Source organism: Bufo gargarizans, chromosome 2 (assembly GCF_014858855.1).
Source record: "Bufo gargarizans isolate SCDJY-AF-19 chromosome 2, ASM1485885v1, whole genome shotgun sequence".
NCBI classification, from domain to species: domain Eukaryota; kingdom Metazoa; phylum Chordata; class Amphibia; order Anura; family Bufonidae; genus Bufo; species Bufo gargarizans.
Genome location: NC_058081.1, coordinates 212,078,459 through 212,098,624, shown reverse-complemented (window position 1 = coordinate 212,098,624; position 20,166 = coordinate 212,078,459). Strand labels below are relative to the sequence as shown.

The window sequence follows — 20,166 nt, the reverse complement described above, 5'->3', positions numbered from 1 at the left end:
TACTAACCAATGGATTTAGAAAATGTTTTTATTTATTTTTTTTAAGTTTTTTTTATTTTACACTCAGGAAAATATACATTGTAACAGTACACCAACAGTGGTGTAAATCGGTACCATACACATCGAGTTCCGTTTTGGATTTGAGAGGGAGAGGATAGTTCACCGTTGACCATTACTCGGGTGGTAGCCTGGTTATACATAGCAAATACAGCTTTGATATATGGATCAGGTAGGCCGAAGAAGGATAGAACATGTCGTAGGTAATTCCAATTTATGCGGTCAAACGCTTTTTCAGCGTCGGTGCTAAGAAGTAAAAGAGGAGTAGAGGTATGTCTGGCATAACAGAGCGTTGATAACTCTAGTGGTGTTATCTCTACCTTCCCTATTACGCACGAAGCCCACCTGATCCATATGTACCAGCAGAGGGAGAAGGACTGCCAGGCGATTGGCCCTTTATGTTGAAAGCTAATCTTTGTAACTAGTGAGAGAACCTCCTTTTCTCTAGCAGATCTGAGAGGCGTGCAGCCATTCCTTCACAGTGCCTTTTTCCTCTCCTCTGTAGCGGAGGAGCTTTTACTGAACATCTACATAAGGCCTCATGCACACGACCGTTGTTTGGGTCCGCATCCGAGCCACTGTATTGGCGGCTCGGATGCGGACCCATTCACTTCAATGGGGCCATGAAAAGATGCGGACAGCACTCCGTGTGCTGTCCGCATTTGTGGCTCCGTTCCGCGGCCCCGCAAAAAAAAAATATAACATGTCCTATTCTTGTCCATGCTTTGCGGACAAGAATAGGCATTTATATTGCCGGGCGCACGTTCTGCAAATTGCGAAAGGCAACATGGGCGGCTTCTGTTTTTGCAGATCCATGGTTTGCGGACCGCAAAAAAACTGACCGGTCGTGTGCATGAGGCCTAAAGGGCAGCACACATTCATCCCAACTAAAAGCCTAGATCCTTAGATCAGGAAAAGAACAGACATTTCATAATTTCCCCGAATTCTTATGAAACCATATTTAGCACATACTGCATTGAACTAACTGTACAAATGTATTACATAAGTCCTGCTGCTCATCTGCCTGTGCGATCTGCTGTGTCTGTTCAGGGGGATGGGGGCCAGAGACAGGTTGTGCACTCCTCGTATAAAGAGCACAGACGGATCTGCACCGATAATGCAAACGCTTGTATCTGTTCAGAATGGATCTGTTTGCATTTTTGTTCATGATAATGCAAACGGTTCTGTTTTGACTTGCACTGAAAGTCAATGGGAGGCAGATCCGTCTTCAATTGCACCATATTGTGTCGGTGAAAACTGATCCGTCCCCATTGACTTACATTGTAAGTCAGGACGGATCCGTTTGGCTCCACATCGTCAGGTGGACATCAAAACCCTGCAAGCAGCGTTTTGGTGTCTGCCTCCAGAGCGGAATGGAGGCTGAACGGAGCCAAACTGAGGCATTCTGAAAGGATCCTTATCTATTCAGAATGCATTGGGGCTAAACTGATCTGTTTTGGGCCGCTTGTGAGAGCCCTGAACGGATCTCACAAGCGGACCCAGAAACTCCAGTGTGAAAGTAGCCTTACATCCTTGAGTTGCTCAAACTTTCAGCCATGTTAACTATATAATGAAATCTTTATGGTAGTTCATATATTTCTCCTTATGTAGGTGTGCTGTGTTGGAGGCTTGCAAAGTACTTTGTTTGGCCATTTGGAAAAGTTATTTTGAAGGTAAGAGTGGAAATGTGTGTTGGGTATGTATAATTATAATATAATATATAATTTTTCTCTCAGTTTGGATATGTGTACATTCTGACATATGAAGCTGTCAAGAACCAAAGCATCATTTTAATTTACATACATCTTTCTCTCACATATTCATTGGGGGACACAGGAACCGTGGGTATAGCCATGTCCTCTAGGAGGCGTTGACACTAGTAAAAGCTGTTAGCTCCTCCCCTGGCAGCTATACCCCCTCCAGCCTGGAGAGAGCTTCAGTTTTTTATTAGTGTCAATAGGAGGCAAGACCTCCCTATTTTTTTTTTTTCCTTTTTCAGATGGGACAACAGTGGACGCCTCGCCTCCCTGTTCTCCCGGGGTCAATTTGTGCCAGTCACCCGCACTGCTGCCTCCCCCACAGAAGACAAGGTGGACCAGGGCAGCCTCCCCTGCATCCCGCCAGCCAAGGGGTCACCCATCCAAGCCTCCCTTTTCCAGCATCCTGCCACTACGATGCCAGTAGCTGAAGGGGTGACCCGTGACCCTGCTGGACCAGAGGAGGGGTGAAGATGGCAGGAGGATGAGGTGAGTACATGGGAATAGGTAAGTATTAACCCTCTTCTCCTCCCTCCCTCGTTTCATTATCACTCAGGGGCCCAAGCGCACGTACGATTAAGGCATGCCACCTACCTCATGGCATCTCTAGCCAGTTTAACCCTTCCAGAGGCAATCCCTGTTGTGGCTTTCTAGTCGTCGTCCCCCCCCCCCCCTTACTAGGCAAGGGCAGGGGGAGGAGAAGGCAGGGAGTTACATCCACTCCATCGGGGGTTAATGGAAATGCCCGCGCCATTATACAAACAGATGGCATCTGACATAGTCAATGGTCAGCAACCATCTCTGGTCTTACCCACCTCCCCCTGCGATGTACCTAAGCTCGGCGACTTCAGTGGGGGCCTAGAGCAAAGGAGAAGGGCGGCTGCACGGGGTTGCTAAATAGAGGGAGTTGCCTGCAGCGCAGTGCACCCTCCGGGGTCGTTTCCATGGAGTGAGCAGGCTTTCCTGGTGGCTGTAGCGGCGGGCATGTGGGGACTGAGCCCACCGCTGGTCCGAACGCTCGGTCACACATGCAGAGCAGGCTCACCTGCGTAATCCCCACTCCCCGACACCCTGGAAACCTTCAATCAACAAGTTACACCCCTTGGAGCGGATGCCGGCGCGCTGCTCCGGAAGGGGTTAACTGCAGCGCGATCGGCCGTGCACAAGCATCGGTGTTCCGGCCTGCGCTTCTCTCTGCCCTACCCGCCTGTCATCTGCGGGGTGAACGCCTCCAGTCAGGCCGGCCGGTCTCTGACACGGCCGGTGCAACGTTTGGCGGGAAGGGGGGGGGGAAGCACTCTGGCGTGAAATTCTTCCCCCTCCCCCAGACACCTGCTGAGCTTCCTCACTGGGTCTCCTGACTGCCTTAACCCTTCCTGGCCACCACCATTCTTAGTTCGGCACCTGATGATCTGGGGCTTCGGGGCTGTTTCATGAGTGGAGGATTTTAGATTAGTCAAGTTTTATTGAAGTTTTCAGGTTAAACTTTACAGAATAACAAAGCCCCAAGTAGGAGCGCCATGACAATTTATGACAGTATTGGTACAATAAGTCAAGACAGCAAGCACTTACATAGATCGCACAATCCTATCAAATTTATTTCGTCCTGTCATAATTTGTTGTTCAGATTGTCAACAAAGAGTGACCAACAAAAAAAAGAAAGGGGGAGAGGGAGGGGAAGGAACCATATCTCTTTCGCTAAAGGAGATATAGAGCCTAAAGCTTACATCACCACCCTATATTAAGGTCCTCCTACCTCATGTAGCCAGAATAGCGAGAAAGTTTGAGGATTCTATTGCCGTAACCCAGCTCGCCCATGTCTTGTTATATTTATTCGACAAATCGGATGACTCCGCCGAGATCTCCTCCATTCTGGCTATTTGTTGCATTTCTTGAAACCAATCCCTCATCGTGGGAACCTGTGTTGAGCGCCAGTATCTAGGGATCACTGTCCTAGCTGCCGTGATAAAAAATCGTAGTAATGACCCCTTTTGAGACGACATAGATCCCGGAAGGATGGAGAGGAGCGCCACCTGAGGAGAATTATTAGCTGGTTTTGGAGAAATTTTATTGAATGCTTGGAATACTGAGTCCCAAAAGGGTTTAATTAAGTCGCAGCCCCACCATACATGGAGCATTGTACCTCTTTCTTTGCAACATCTCCAGCATAACTCTGAAACTGAAGGAAAAATTCTATGGAGTCTGACCGGGTATCTATACCAACGGGATAATATTTTGTAGTTCTTTTCCTGAGCGGCACACGCCATAGACAGCTTGTGAGCGTATAGGAAAGCTTTTTGACAATTGGCTTCTGCTATGCTAGTGCCTAAATCTGACTCCCAGCGCTTGATGAAATTCGGGCTACCTTTTTGAGAATCCTTTAGAAGGATCTGATACAGGTAGGAAACAAGGTGAGTCGGTGGAGAAGACAAAGTAAACGATTTTTCAAATTCTGTGAGCGAGGCCCCAAAAGAATACTGTGCTCCCCTGGACAAGACGAAAGATTTAATTTGCTCATATTCCAGCCAGGACATCTTTTTGTCCGGGAATCTATTGGACATAACTGATAGACGGAAATGCACCTCCTTGCATCAGATGATGAAAGCGAGGGTCATCCGAGGTCCTAAAGCCCAAGAATGAATCCCTACCTGTTACTGCTGGGTTATGAAAAATAGGAGTAATTGGGCTAAGTCTTCTGATACCCATCCCCTTGCGAATTAATGAGTCCTGGAGTCTGATGGTGTGTTGTAATAACAAGGAGTGGTTAGAAGATCGTGGGCGATCCACAGGTGATAGCCAAGTAATGTGTTTAAGAGGAAGGGTGCATAGGGTTTGTTCTAAACTAACCCATTGTTTCGTGTCGGAGTTGTGATGCCAGTCTAACACTCTGAGTACTGCAGCTGAATGGTACAACCTGAGGTCCGGTAAACCTACGCCCCCTTGGGGGTTTAGATCTGGTCAAAGTAGAGTGACCTAGCCGTCGGCTAATCTGCCCCCATATAAAACGAGTGAATGCCGTTTTGGCTCTCCGGAAAAAGGAGGCTGGTGGCGAAAGTGGAAGTGCCTGAAATACATATAAAAATTTCGGTAAAATGTCCATTTTTAAGGCATTAATCTGTCCAAACCACGATAGCTACTTTTTGTTGAAAGTCTCAAGATCTTTAATTATCTTTTCCAGTAAAGGGGAGTAGTTCAGTGTTAATAAGTGTTTACTATCAGCTGGTATGTGTACCCCATAGGTATTTAATGGCAATGGGTTGATGTTTGAATCTAAAGGCTGACAGAAGACTCGCAAAGTCACTATGTGGAACAGTTACATTAAGAATTTCGGATTTTGTGTAATTAACTTTAAAGTTACTCAAATGGCCAAACTGTTCAAATTCTTTTAGGATCAAAGGGATAGAAATACGCAGCTGAGTGATATATAATAAAAGATCGTCAGCGTATAACGCTGTCTTATACTGCCTGCTCCCGACTGTAAGGCCGTGAATGGATGAGTTCTTACGGAGGGCTAGGGCCAAATGCTCCATCACTAATACATATAAAAGGGGGGAAAGTGGGCAACCTTGCCTAGTCCCATTCCGAATCGGTATGGGTGCGGATAATAACCCATTAACCCTTGCCTTTGCTGTAGGATCTGAATATAGGGCACGTATGCATTTTAAAAAGGAGTGGAGGATTTTAACGCCTACCTGCTTATCGTTGAGGCTGGCTTCCTAGTATAAAAAAATAAATAAAAAATGTATATAATAATAAAGGGAATGTGCGTCCATTCCGGTCCCCCTCCTCAGCCGCAGGGCCACCCGGTCGTGTCCTATCTCGGGTAAGGGGGACTTCGCATAGTTCCCAATCCGCTTTCCAGGGCCGTTTGGTTGCTGATTCTCCACCTGCGCAATCCAGTGAAAGACCACTGCAGGATCCCAATCCGTCCTCCGGGGCCGTTTTGGTTGAGTCTCCACCTGCTCAATATAGCGGAGAACCTCTGGATTCCCAATCTACCCTCCCGGGTCGTTTGGTTGACTATTCTCAGCCGGTGCAATTTTATACAAGACCTCTGTTCCCATTCCACCCCCTAGGTGGTTTGGTTGCTAAGCCCCCTCCTGCGCAGTCCGCAACTGCCAGGGGCGACCTGCGCGCTAGCGGACCACAGCAGGTCATCTCCTCGAATATCTCCGCATCCCCTCCCTTCCTCCCAGAGTAAAACTCAGGAGCGGGTCTGTCGGAGGGGGGGGGGGGGGGGAAGGAATCACTGATTCAGACCCTGACATGAATCCGAAGCAATCTCCTAAGACTGTCTACGGTGGCCAGCAGAACTTGTCGTAGGCATTACCCCCTTCCTTAGGCGGAGTAATTGCACTACTTTGGGATACAGTACTGACCTTATACATCGTCCCCTGTCATAGGTGGACTATAGTACAATAACATTGAGTTCAGTACCTGCCGTATTCAATAGCTCCTTCCACAGGTGGCGGGATGACATTATCTCTGTTTACAAGGTGTGCTGTATGCATTACCCCCTTACTTAGGAGCTAATTGCACTCCTACAGGGTACAGGACTCGCCATATGCACTAGTTCTCATCGTGGACATTAACCCTCCTTCTTAGGTGGGGTATTTTCCCTACCACTGGCTTAAGTACTCCATACGCATTCCACCTTCCATAGGTGGGGTAATTGCACCACCATTGGATACGGTCCAACTGTCACGCTATCCTCCCATAGCCGGAGAGTTACACATCACTGTACTTCCTGCCTGCCTTACTCCCTTTCGTAAGTGATCCACTAGCAGGGGAATAACTGAATATCTTCAGATACGGCAATTCAACAGTCGGTACTCGACGGTGCCCGTTACCCTTACTGTAGTGCTGTATGAGTGCCGCCAGTGGATATGGTGGCTATTCTCATTGTGTTCTTTTTGGTGCTGGTTTTGGCCATGATTAGAACTCCTCTGTCTTCTCAGGGGGTCTACTAGTATCACTTGTGTCCTGGAGACTCCCATCTCCATGGGTCTTCATTGTTCCAGTCGGTCATGATACTGTCCGCGTCATTAGTAGTGCGTACACAATTGCGCGTATATGGTGAGTACGTTCCAGCGAGTCAATTGCTTCACTGACTGTATTCTCTAACCACCACTCCTCCTTCTCTGGGAAAGTGGTTATGCTGGTGCTCTGGTAGCAGCTACAGCATGTTCTCCTCCTCAGGTGCAGCCTTTCGCTAATGCTTGAGTTTGTGGTCGCTGCAGTGGGACATCCCCTAAGCAGGGGCCCTACCCTGGCGCCAGCTTGGCAGTTGCTCCTGTTCAGCTCTGTTTCCAGGTAGAGTTTTTAAGGTTGCTCTATTTAAACTGGGGCAGTATGGTACGTGGCTTCTACAGATAGTCTCAGGCCTCCCTCTCATTTTTTTTTTTATTTTTATTTTTTTTTTTTTTTTTTTTTTTGCGCTGATGGAGCGAGCACTGGCTATTACTGTGGGAGCGGTATTGCATACCACTACATACTTGGGGTGTGTCTGCTTAGCGTCAGGTGATGGACTCTTCTACAACTGAAATCCTTAGCTACTTCTGTATAGCACCAGTCTCTACTGGAAACGGGCTTGGACCTAGCCTATTCTTCCCCTGTCCTTTTCCTCCTCTGGATCAGGATTCATAGACACCCTGCATGCCTTAGTAGTTCCTATGTTACTACCTTCCCTTATCTGCATCTGCACAGGGTATTTTAGTGGCCTTCCATTCCAGGCACGCTCCGGTCCCGACTGGTGGGCTGTGGCGCCCTCCACATCCCTCCTGCTATAGGGACCATAGGCGTGCGCAGCCTATTGCATTAGGGTGTGCACCCTAAAGCACAAACACACACCGCGTGTGTGTGTGTGTGTGTGTGTGTGTGTGTGTGTGTGTGTAGATATAGATATACACACAAATACCCTAAGGGGTTTCAGAGTACATTATTCATTATTATATAGGGGTAATATAACTAAGGGGTATCAGGGTAAATTATACAGGAGTAATATAACTTATATTATATAAGTTATATTTCCCCTTCATCATGTCGCCTGAGATAGCCCTCCTCAGTTATATTACCCCTGTATAATAATGTACCCTGATACCCCTTAGTTTTACCCCCTGTATAATTTACCCTGATTCCTCAGTTATATTACCCCCTGTATAATATCCCCGATAGCCCTCCTCAGTTATATTACCCCCTGTAATTTACCCTGATACTCCTCAGTTATACGGCATCATATAACTGAGGGGTATCAGGGTACATTATACAGGGGTGTAAATGACCGGGGGTAGCAAGCAGCAGGGAACATACAGGGCAGAGTTCCAGTGGCTTAGAGTGAGTTCGCACAGATAACAGTGATAACTGAGTACAGATAATGTAGCAGATGTCACCTGCAGTCCTATGTAACACCACAGATGACACAGTGGTAACTCTGAGTACAGATAATGTAGTAGATGGGTGTGAGGCCCCAGAATTCAGAACACACACAGTGTGACCTGAAGTCTGGGGCCAGGCTTAGACAGTGTGGGCCAAATCCTAGAGCCCCCCCCCCCAAACAGATATGTGGATGGACATTACATATAATGGTACACACTATACAGTAGAGTACAGCAGCACATACCCGTTACATCCAGTGACGTCTCCTGTGATGTAGACCTTCCTCAACGTCTTCATTCGGAGAGAAGACCGCCATGATGCCTTCTTTCAGCCGCGACCCTGCAGAGTTTCACAGAAAAATGTTTAGATTTCTCACTTTACTATCATCGTCAGATAACAGACCTCCCCTCCCCCAGTAGTGCCCTCTGTATAATTATAATATATACTAGCCCCTCTGTGTTATTATTATTCTTAATATTATAATGGCCCCCTCTGTATTAGGCTCCATTCACACGTCCGCAGAATGTGTCCGCATCCATTCCGCAATTGTGCGTAACGGGTGCGGACCCATGCATTCTCTATGGGGAGGGAATGAATGTGGAAAGCACAGTGTGCTCTTCGCATCTGCATTTCCGGAGCGGCCTGCCGAACTTCCGGTCCGCGGCTCTGGAAAAAAATAGAACAGCTGCGGACAAGAATAGGCTGTTCTATGGGGGTGCCGGCCGGGTGTATTGCGGATCCGCAAAACACTACGGACGTGTGAATGGACCCTAATAGTAATAATTATGGCGCTCTTCAGCCCCTCTAGCATACAGTCCCATGTAAAATACATCACTCCTTGCCTTCAGCCCCTCCAACATACAGTCCCATGTAAAATACAAAACTCCCCCTGCCTTCAGCCCCTCCAGCATACAGTCTCATGTAAAATACATCATTTTCTCTGCCTTCAGCCCCTCCAGCATACAGTCCCCATGTAAATAATATCACTTCACCCCCCTCTCTTCAGACCCCTCTAACATAGTCTCCAATACAAGGATTATTCCTCCTCCCTTCAGCCCCTGCAAAAAGCCCCCCCAAGTTCACAAAACAGCCAATCTTCTCCTCCACATACGGACCTGTAGCTTCTGCTCCTCTCTCCAACGTGCTCTGTTGAATCTCCTGCATTTCTTGAGGCCCCGCCCCCTGTATGACGAGACTCCGCCTCTTCCTCCGATCAGCATACCTCCCTGGAGCAAATCCATTCTAGGGCTCTACTGTCTCATAGGCTTCAGTACACTCGCCTGGAGCCTATGTAAAGCATGGGATCAGGAGTTGGCACTTGGCAGATGGCAGTGCTGCACGGAGGTGATGATTAAGGTGTGCCCAGGCACACCCGGCACACCCCGTGCGCACGCCTATGATAGGGACTCCTTCCATTAGTCTGGGTGTGCTAATGGTATCTACACGAAAGCTCCCCACCTTCACTCCACTCCCGAGCAGGAGTTCCAGAAACATACAACATGGATGCCCTGACATCTCCTTGGCGGGAGTTTCTCCCTCCTTACGTGTTTCTTCTCTCCTACTCAGAGTTCTATGGAGCATCAGATGGAGGGCCTTCCGACAAATCCTAGTCGCTCCGGATTAGCCCCGTCGCACGTGGTACGCCGATCTCGTTCTCCTTCTAGATGTCCCTTGTCACTGCCACTCAGACAACCTTTCTTTACGGTCCGGTCTTACATCAGCATTTAGGGTCTTGGTTGATTGCATGGCTTCCCCTGGTGCCCATGGAAACCTTCCTTCAGGGAGTGGCACATACGGTTCCTCAGTACCGTCCTTTACCGCCTTGGGATCTGAATATAGTTCTGGGTTCCAGTCTTCTCCCTTTTGAGCCCTTGGGGAGATATCTCTCTCCGGCTCCTGTCCTAGAAGGTAGGTTTTTAATTTATTTATTTTAATTTTTTTTGTTTGTTTTGGTCATCCAATCCGTTCTACGCAACGGATTGGTGGCCTCCGATGGGCAATTGCACGATGGATTCGGTCTGCAATTGCTGTACCGTTCCGCCCTTAAGTGTCACGGCTCGCTCCCCTGAGCAGTGGACACTTCTTGCGCTCTGAGGCATCGCGCCTCGGCTGCGCAGTTGTGTAACGCGGCTTCCGGTCCTCCTTACGCTCATTCAAGAAAATTTTCCAGGTGCATTCTTTTGCATCTGTGGCAGCTGCTTGGCCTGCAAGGTCTTGCAGGTGGCAGTTCTCTTAGCGATCAGCAGGGCTGCTTTCTTCCATGGGTCTGGGGCTTTTCCCTCCCCGTGGACTGCTCTTGAATGTCCCACGGTTCCTGTGTCCCCCAATGAATATGGGTGAGAAAAGGAGATTTTTGTATATCTTACCAGTAAAATCTTTCTCGCTCCTCATTGGGGGACACAGCACCCACCCAGTATTGTTGTTCGGCCACAGTGTGGCAGTTGCTGGTTAGACCCCTGTTGGGTCTTTTGGCATGGTTGGTGTTCCATGTTTTTCTCTTTGGTTGGCTTGCTTCTCCTACTGCTTCTCACAAACTGAAGCTCTCTCCAGGCTGGAGGGGGTATAGCTGCCATCGGAGGAGCTAACCGCTTTTACTAGTGTTAACGCCTCCTAGAGGACATGGCTATACCCACGGTTCCTGTGTCCCCCCCCCCCAATGAAGAGCGAGAAAGAGATTTTACTGGTAAGTTATACAAAAATCTCCTTTTTTCCTTAGCTTTACACACTACAACATATTTTTGCACCATCTCCATCTGATTGCATATGCACAACCTGCATCTGCACCATTGTGATAATCCCGCAGGTATTACAATTGCAGATGGGGCTGGGGTAGATAGACATGGGTGACGGGACAGTTTTTATATTTGAGGCAATACACTTGCTGTGTCACATGGTGCACCAGACTACTATGCATGAAGGTTTGTGTCGCATGTGATGTCTAACATTGCAAATTTTTTTATTTTTTTTTGTATCCTTGAACCCAACATGTTGGCACACTAGTATAATGCTATTCATAATCTTTCTTTTGTCTAGAATCGTATAATGCACCCTAAAAAAGTCAGTGTGAGGTTCTGCAAATGTGAGGCCATACCAGAGGTTGATGAGCTGGAGAATTCTCCCCTTATAGAAAAATGTGAGCAAGTACATGCATATTCCCACAGTCCTGAGGTCAACTATTGGGTAAATCTAACTTTTTTTTTTTTTTTTTTTTTTTTTTTTTAATATTGCTTTCTGACTACAGCTCTTACCTTGTTGAAAATAGACTTTTGAACCATGCATTAATGTGAAGGAGCTGTTCGCGTGAGTGTATTACTCGCATGTATCACGGTCTAACCTGAAATCAAACTAGTCTATGATGCTGTAAGTTTGGGTTGGATAAACCTGCAGCTAGACTGTGATACATGGAAGTACTGTATTCCAAAAAGTGTATAAATTGTAGATGTGCCTGTTTGCGCCACTTCTTTAGACTTATTTGACCTGTTGTGTCAGCAGCAGGGTGCATCCTCCACCTCAGACCCCTTTTGTTGCATTTTAAATAAAAAATTATATTGGTTACATTATTTTATATTAGTTTGCTTTTTGCATTAGGATACTTTTTGTAGGTTCTATATTTGCAACCATGTTTTTTATGTATACGGTATATTTTTTGTTTGTTTCCCTCACTAGAGCCGTGCCAGTACTTACGTTTGGTTGTTTGGGGGATATCCTGTGCTTGCAGTAGTCCATGGACTGGCCTGTTTCTTTTCCTGGATTTTTGTCTTTTTCATCCCTATATCAAAGATGAATGGCAGGGTTTTATCTACTGTGCTTTTAATGCCTCCAGAGCATGTCCACATACGCCAAGGAAACGAGGTATGATAAAGGCAAGGTGTTCACTGTAAATGCCTGGCCCTAAGGATGTAAAATGTATTGTCGCCCCCAATTTTTTTTTTTTTTTTTTTTTTATATATATATTCTGTAATTCTAATGTAAAGGGCTTTTCTGAGACTTGGGTCATCAGTATATCGTCTGTATCTGATCGGTGGGGGTCGTACACTAGAGCCCTCCACCGATCAGCTGTTTGATAAGGCATTAGAGCTCGCAGTAGTGCCGTGGCCTTTGGGCAGATTAACCAAGGCCATGTAATGTCACGTTCATCAGTCACATGGTGTAGCTGCAGCTCGGCTCAATTGAAGTAAATGAGGTTGAGCTGCAATACCAGGCATAGCCATGATGCAATGTACAGCGCTGTGCTTGGTAAGCTGAGGAAGGCCATGTCGCTACTGTGAGCGCTAGTGCCTTCTCAAACAGCTGATCGGAGGGGGTGTCAGACCCCACATATCTGATACTGATGCAGCAATAATATAGCTGCTTAACTTTAATATACAGCTCTTCCCTCCTGACGGCACCACAGGAGGTTGTTCCCCTTTGACCTTCTTGGGACAGGAAACGGAGGTTAAAAGGTCCCTCCCACCTCCACCCACCAGTGTTCTTCCTGTCCCTACAGTGGATAGATGCAGAGAGTTTCCTGCTCTAGGGTTGAAGAGATTCTACAATAACTTTTTAGGGCCTAAGGCTGGGTCAAGGATCGGGAAGGGGGGTGGGGTGGCCAGCCTCTCCTTCCTGGTCTCGAATAGCCTTGCTAACACCCTTAGCAGCACGGAACCCACCTGGAGTCGGAGCCAATAGGTGGGTTCACCCTCATCCTTCCTTGCCTATAAGTGGCCGTGCCAGTACCTTCTAAGCTGGAGGTCCCCTGGCTTGCTCCTAACCCCCATGAAGTGAGTAATGTCACCTGGTGGTTACCTCACTATGGACAACTATGGGGTTATGGAGCTTAGATCTGCTGTTTCTTAATGGAGTTCAGCAGGATCACGCCTCAGTGCGCCTGAAACAGTCAGCAGCTGGGATAGCGCCTTGTCTTACCAACGCTGCATATGCAAGTATTGGCAGAGGCTGCATGACAATATTAGTGCTTGCTTTGGCAGCACATACTCCAAGATTGGTAAGTAATCCATGCAAACTGTCAGGTAAGTGAATGCATGGGTTTAACCAGCTGGATTGCCTCGACAGTTATAATTATTTTAATAAATAATCTGTGTGTGGATCTAAATGGTCTATGTGCATGCTCAGATGATGGCAGCATCAACTAATGAGATCTAAAGGTGGAGTTAAAAGCTTCTGGCTGCACTTAAATGACAAGGTTGCAGACTTTAATCTTTTAGGCGAGCATCCTGGCTTAGTATGTCTGACTTGATGCCTCATGGCTTCGGTGCATGCCCGGCGTGCCGCCTCATGGATCTCACAGGCCGGAAGCTGTATGAGTAATGCACACTATTACTCATACAGTTAATGCATTCCAATACAGAAGTATTGGAATGCATTGTAAAGGGGATTAGACCCCCAAAAGTTGAAGTCCCAAAGTGGGACAAAAAATAAAGTGAAATTTTTTTTCCCAAATGAAGTAAAAAAAAAAAAAAAATTAGGGGGGAAAAAAGTAGACCTATTAGTTATCGCCGCGTCCGTATCAACTGCCTCTATAAACCACATGACCTAACCCCTCAAATGAACACCGTAAAAAAACTGCTAAAAAAAAACATTTTGTCACCTTAAATCACAAAGTACAACAGCAAGCGATCAAAAAGGCGTATTCCCACCAAAATAGTACCAATCTAACAGTCACCTCATCCCGCAAAAAATTAGCCCCAACCTAAAACAATCGCTTCAAAAAAATATGGCTCAGAATATGGAGACACTAAAACATTTTTATTTTATTTATATTTTTGTTTTAAAAAAAGCGGTTATTGTGTAAAACTTAAGTAAATTAAAAAAATATACATATTGCCGCGTCCATAATAACCTGCTCTATAGAAATATCACGACATAACCTCTCAGGTGAATACCGTAAAAAAAAAGCCATTTTCTTTGTCACCTTACATCATAAAAAGTGTAATGGCAAGTGATCAAAAAGTCATACGCACCCAAAATAGTGCCACTCAAACAGTCATTTCATCCCGCAAAACTCATACCCTACCCAAAATAATCACCCAAAAACTGAAAAAACTATGGCTCTCAGACTATGGAAACACTAAAACATGATTTTATTTTTTGTTTCAAAAATGAAATCATTGTGTAAAACTTACATAAATAAAAAAAGTATACATATTGGGTATCGCCGCGTCCGTGACAACCTGGTCTATAAAAATACCGCATGATCTAACCTGTCAGATGAATGTTGTAAATAACAAAAAAATACTGTGCCTTACCTCCATAAAAAGTGTAATATAGAGCAGCCAAAAATCATATGTACCCTAAACTAGTACCAACAAAACTGCCACCCTATCCCATAGTTTCTAAAATGGGGTCGCTGTTAACCCTTGCTTTGTAACTGGAAAAAAATTATTAAAATGGCAAATCTGCAGAAAAAGTGACATTTTGAAATTGTAGCTCTCTTTTCCATGAATTCTTGTCGAACACCTAAAGGGTTAACCAAGTTAGTAAAATCAGTTTTGAATACATTGAGGGATTTAGTTTCTAGAATAGGGTCATTTCTGGGTGGTTTCTATTATGTAAGCCTCACAAAGTGACTTCAGACCTGAACTGGTCCTTTTTAAAGTTGGTTTTTTGAAGATTTCTGAGAAATTTCCAGATTTGCTTCTAAGCCTTGTAACGTAAAATGTCATTCCCAAAAAAATCCAAACATGAAATAGACATATGGGGAATGTAAATAACTATTTTTGTAGGTATTACTATGTATTATAGAAGTAGAGAAATTTTAAAACTTGGAAATTTGGTATTTTTATTTTACGGGATAGTGTGGCAGTTGTCCAAAAGATAGTCATAGACGCCCTCCACAAGTGCTGTATCCAAGCATATTAATGGAAAATTGAATGGAAGGAAAAAGTGTGGTAGGAAGAAGGTGCACAAACAGGGATAACTGCAGCCTTGAGAGGATTGTCAAGTAAAGGCCATTCAACAATTTGAGGGAGAATCACAAGGAGTGGAGTCAGTGCTTCAAGAGCCACCACATGCAAATGTATCCAGGACATGGGCTCCAATATTTGCATTCCTTGTGTCAAGCCACTCATGACCCAGAGACAACGTCAGAAGCATCTTACCTGGGCTAAGGAGAAAAAGGACTGGACTGTTGCTCAGTTTTCCAAAGTCATGTTTTCAGATAAAAGTAAATTTTGCATTTCAACTAGTAATCAAGATCCCAGAGTCTGGAGAATGTGCATCTGCACTCTATCCAAGTTGCTTGAGGTCCAGTGTGAAGTTTCCACGTCAGTGATGGTTTTGGGAGTCATGTCATCTGCTGGTGTTGGTCCACTGTGTTTATATGAAGTCCAAAGTCAGCGCAGCCGTTTACCAGGAAATTTTGGAGCACTTCATGCTTCCCTCTGCTGACAAGCCTTCTGGAGATGCTGGCTTAATTTTCCAGCAGGACTTGACACCATGCCACACTGCCAAAGTACGAATACCTGTTTTAACCCCTTCCCCACCGCATAATGAAAATTTATGTTGCCTTTCGGGTATTTAAAGATGGCAATGGCTCGCGAATGCAGTTGGTGCCATAGCTGCTAGGTGCCTGTTTTAAACAGCAGGCACTGGGGACTAATGTGTATGGTCTGCAATAGTCAATATCTCACATTTAACCCTTCAGGCACCGATTCAGTTTTTTTTGGTCACTTCATCAAAAATTAGAACTTCAGCCTGGTTCTGAAGGGGGTAATAATCACAGTATCGGTGTGCTTGATTGGCCAACAAACTCACCTGACCTATGGGGTATTGTAAAGAGGCAAGATGAGACACCAGACCCAACAATGCAGACAAGCTGAAGGCCGGTTTCAAGCAACTTGGGCCTCCATAACATTTCGGCAGTGCCACAGGCTGATCACCTCCATGCCACGTCACGTTGATGTAATTCATGCAAAAGGAGCACCGACCAAGTATTGACTGCATATGCTGTACATACTTTCAATACTTTTTTTTTTTTTTTTATATTGGGTCTGATTTGTAGTCTAAACTCTCTGGGATACTGACTTTTGGGTTTTCATTAGCTGTAAGCCATAATTATCAACTTAAGAGAAATGAATGCTTGAAATCACTCTGTCTAATGAATCTGTATGAGTTTCACTTGTTGAATTGAATTACAGAAATAAACTTTGATATTCTAATTTATCGAGGTGCACTAGTAATGGTATTACCAGGAGAAGAGCTATCCTAATTTAATCATGACTACCACTCACAGAATTCTGACACTCTTGCTACGATGGCCCACCAGTGAAAATGAGAGAACTGAGCATAATGAGTATTGGAAGTCTGTTAACACCGTATAATTAAGCTTTTCTTTGACAATTTCTGGGATATCCAAGTATTTATGGGGATAGGTAACCTATTATATTAAAGCAATCATCCTACCAAAATGTATTACAACCTATGAATAGACTAACTCAGAGAAAGTAAGTTGTCACACTGTTGGCAACAGGCCAAGTTAGAATGGTTTTCCAGCCTTTCCTTAGGTCATCCGTCTCAAGGCGGAACCAGAATCGAAACAATCTGTCCACTGTTCAGTAGTCATGTAATTTGAATTGGTGTGTAGAGCTGACTGTGGGGGTGCCGACTGTCTGCCCTTCATGGATCGGATATTGGTTGCCTATTCTACTTGCTTTGTAACATCATTTTTCATTTTCTTAATAAACTTTCTAGGTGGACGACTTCAATAACACTGATGTTGTTGTTCTCTGCTGCTATTATGCTGTTAATGTCTATTATTACAAGTTCTCTGTGGATGGACTCAACGTGTTTGCTGTTAGTATCCTTTTGCTGTGAAAGAATATGTTCATGATTTCTGCCTGTCTGAATTTGCATTAGATCACTGTTAAGAGCGTTATTAAGGCTACCTTCACACTCGTGTTTTGGCTTTGTTTGAGATCCGTCATGGGCTCACAATCGGTCCAAAACGGATAATTTTTGCCCTAATGCATTCTGAATGGCAAAGGATCCCTTCCGAATACATTTGTTTGCTTCTGTTCAGTCTCCATTCCGCTCTGGAGGCGGACACCAAAACGCTGCTTGTAGAGGTTTGCTGTCTGCTTGACAAAACGGAGCCAAACAATAGGGATCGACCGATTTATCGGTTTTGCCGATATTGAGGATTTTAACTTATCGGTATCGGCATTTATTTTGCTGATATTCCGATAACAAATCGGGAACACAGATCGCGCTGCTGACAGCGCTCTCCGTGTTCCCTCTGCAGCACAGGGGAGAAGGAAGCAGTGTCTCCCTCCCCCTGTGCTGCTACAGCCAATGGGAGAACAGGGAACAAGAGGAGGGGAGGAGCTATGGCCACTGCGCTACCAATGATGTTAACTTACTCATTTATTCAAATTGAACAGGAGGCGGGAGCTGCAGAATCACATAGCCAGCTCCCGACCTCTGAGCTGTAGCTGCGATCTGCGGTAGTTAACCCCTCAGGTGCCGCGGATCGCAGCTACAGCTCATAGAGGTCGGGAGCCGGCTATGTGATTCTGCAGCCAGCTCCCGCCTACTGTATATGAATGAATGAGATTTATTTCCATTGGTGGCGCAGTGCGCCCGCGGCCCCCCAACCCCGATATTAACTTACATTGGTGGTGCAGTGCGGCCCCCACCCCCACCCCAGTATCAACCACATTGGTGGTGCAGTGCGCCCGCAGCCCCCCCCACCCCAGTATTAACTAACATTGGTGGCGCAGTGCGCCCCCCCCCTCCCCCCCCTATTGATCGTTGGTGGCAGTGGCCACAGGATCCCTTCCTCCTCCGATCGGAGTCCCAGCAGTGTAATGCTGGGGCTCCGATCGGTTACCATGGCAGCCAGGACGCTACTGAAGCCCTGGCTGCCATAGTAAGCTCCATGCTGCTGTGTGCACAAAGCACAGAGCAGCAGGGACAGTGTGAAGTCCTATTCACCCTGATAGATCTCTATCAGGGTGAATAGGACAAGGGTTCTAGTCCCTAAGGGGGCTAAAAGTTAGTGTAAAAAAAAAGAGATTTACAAAAAAATAAATAGATGCACGTTAACAATAAACATTCATTTTCAGCAGGAATTTTATTTATTTTTTCAAAAATGAAGATTCACATAATATCGGTATAAATTATCGGCCTAAAAGTTCATAAATTATCGGTATCGGACCTAAAAAATCTATATCGGTCGATCCCTACCAAACAATAATACAACCGCATGCATCCGTCATGAACGGATCCGTTTGTATTATCTGTAACATAGCCAAGACGGATTGGAACAGTTCTATCTTGTACAATCTGTTCGTTACTGTCAAACAGAAAATAGGGCAAATGTGTTCTGTCAAAATGAGAGACTTTAATACATTCAAATTTATTCACCCTTTCCTGTCATGACATGGCTTTCAGCATTATGAAGGAAAGCCCCTTAGCTATCTCTTGCAGATCTCATAGTACTGGTGGTTGTGTCGCTGATTCTTGGATATGTGGACAGTCGCAACTATTACACAAGCTCCCCTGTGAAGTTCACACTGTCTTTGCTCTCCATTATGCCACTGTCCTACTACATTGGAATGGCTATAGCGAGGTAAGTGGACTTTGCACCCCTTTGCTGGATGGCTTGTGAAATAATTAATGCACCTTTTCTGAGGTGACAGTAATTGTCCTATACAGAAAATTAACAAGCCAATATGAAATCTTGGCAGATATCTAATGTGACATCCCATAAAAGGATGTAGTAGCTGTGCCGGTGTGCTGCAGCTCAGCTCCCATTCAAGCCAGGAGTTGGATTTTGGACCACCCTAAATGCCCATTAGACAATGCAGCAAAATTGCAGCCAACTGATAAATATTATGCCCTTATTTAATAGATCTAAAAAGTGGCTACCACAAAAAGAAATCTATTGGTGAGCATTATTAATAATCGGGAACTGTCATCTAACGTTCAATCTAACAATTTAGTTTTCTCGCCCATATTCCTTGTGGGACACAGGAACAGTGGGTATAGCGATGTCCTCTAGGAGGCGTTGACGCTAGTACAAGCTGTTAGCTCCTCCCCCTGGCAGCTATACCCCCTCCAGCCTGGAGAGAGAGCTTCAGTTTTTTTTTCTAGTGTCAAAAGGTAGCTCCCGAAGATTTTTTTTATTTTCCTTTTTCAGAAGTGATCGCCTTGCCTCCCTGTTCTCCCAGGGGAGCTCGCCAGCGTTGGTCTGCCACGCTGCCTCCTCCCCCCACAAGAAGACAAGGTGGACCAGGGCAGCCTCGCTCCCCTGCATCCTGCCAGGAGAATGGTCACCCATCCAAGCCCCTTTTCCAGTGTCCTGCCACTACGGTGCCAGTAGCTGAAGGGGTGACCCTGCTGGAGAAGAGGAAGGATGAAGATAAGGTAAGTATGTTTAACTCTCTTGGGTGGTTCTCTTCATTTTCTTTCGTGGTTCTTCTTTTATTTTATTTTTTTATTTTGCCCGGCCCGCGCTGGTGTCCGCCCGCGGGGTGGAGCCCCGTCTGTTTCCGGGCAGGCTCATTTTGCGCACTGCTCTTGTCTGTAGTGCGGCCGATGCAGGGGCTGGCAATGCCCTAATTGGCTATGCGCAGGGGCTTGAATTGCCATTTTGTGGCCTGCTGGGCTGCCAACTTTGTCCCCTTTTGGGAGGGTGAGGTGCACTCTAGCGCAAATTCTTCCTGCCCTACTTACCCCCCCCCCCCCCCCCCCCCCTGAAACGTGCTGCGCTCCACCCCGGTTCTTAAAATGGTCTTAACCCTTCACTGCCCAGCCACCTTTTTAGGCCGGAATATCTGGGGATCTACTCTAGTAATGTGGAGGAATTTAACCCCTTCCTGCCTCTAGTGCACTTAAGGCCGGCATCTTTTTTATTTTTTTTCCCTTTCTCTGATAGTCCAGGTATTTTGAGGTCCCCTCGATAGACCTTTTTCACGTCCCATTCCTGTTCATATTTAGCATGGCTGGATCATAACAAGGTTCCAAGTAGAGCTTCAAC

The 20,166-nt window shown here is 45.8% G+C and overlaps 1 protein-coding gene across 1 annotated transcript in view; it reads left to right on the top strand.

Moving 5' to 3' along the window:
• LOC122927787 (putative cation exchanger C521.04c) overlaps positions 1 to 20,166 on the top strand; it is a 91,875-nt gene that overhangs the window by 16,585 nt on the left and 55,124 nt on the right. Inside the window, exons 6-10 of the mRNA XM_044279991.1 lie at positions 1,669 to 1,730; positions 11,223 to 11,369; positions 11,856 to 12,041; positions 16,878 to 16,983; positions 18,615 to 18,756. Of these exons, the coding sequence (XP_044135926.1) occupies positions 1,669 to 1,730; positions 11,223 to 11,369; positions 11,856 to 12,041; positions 16,878 to 16,983; positions 18,615 to 18,756 (643 nt within the window). The remainder of the gene's footprint in view (positions 1 to 1,668; positions 1,731 to 11,222; positions 11,370 to 11,855; positions 12,042 to 16,877; positions 16,984 to 18,614; positions 18,757 to 20,166) is intronic.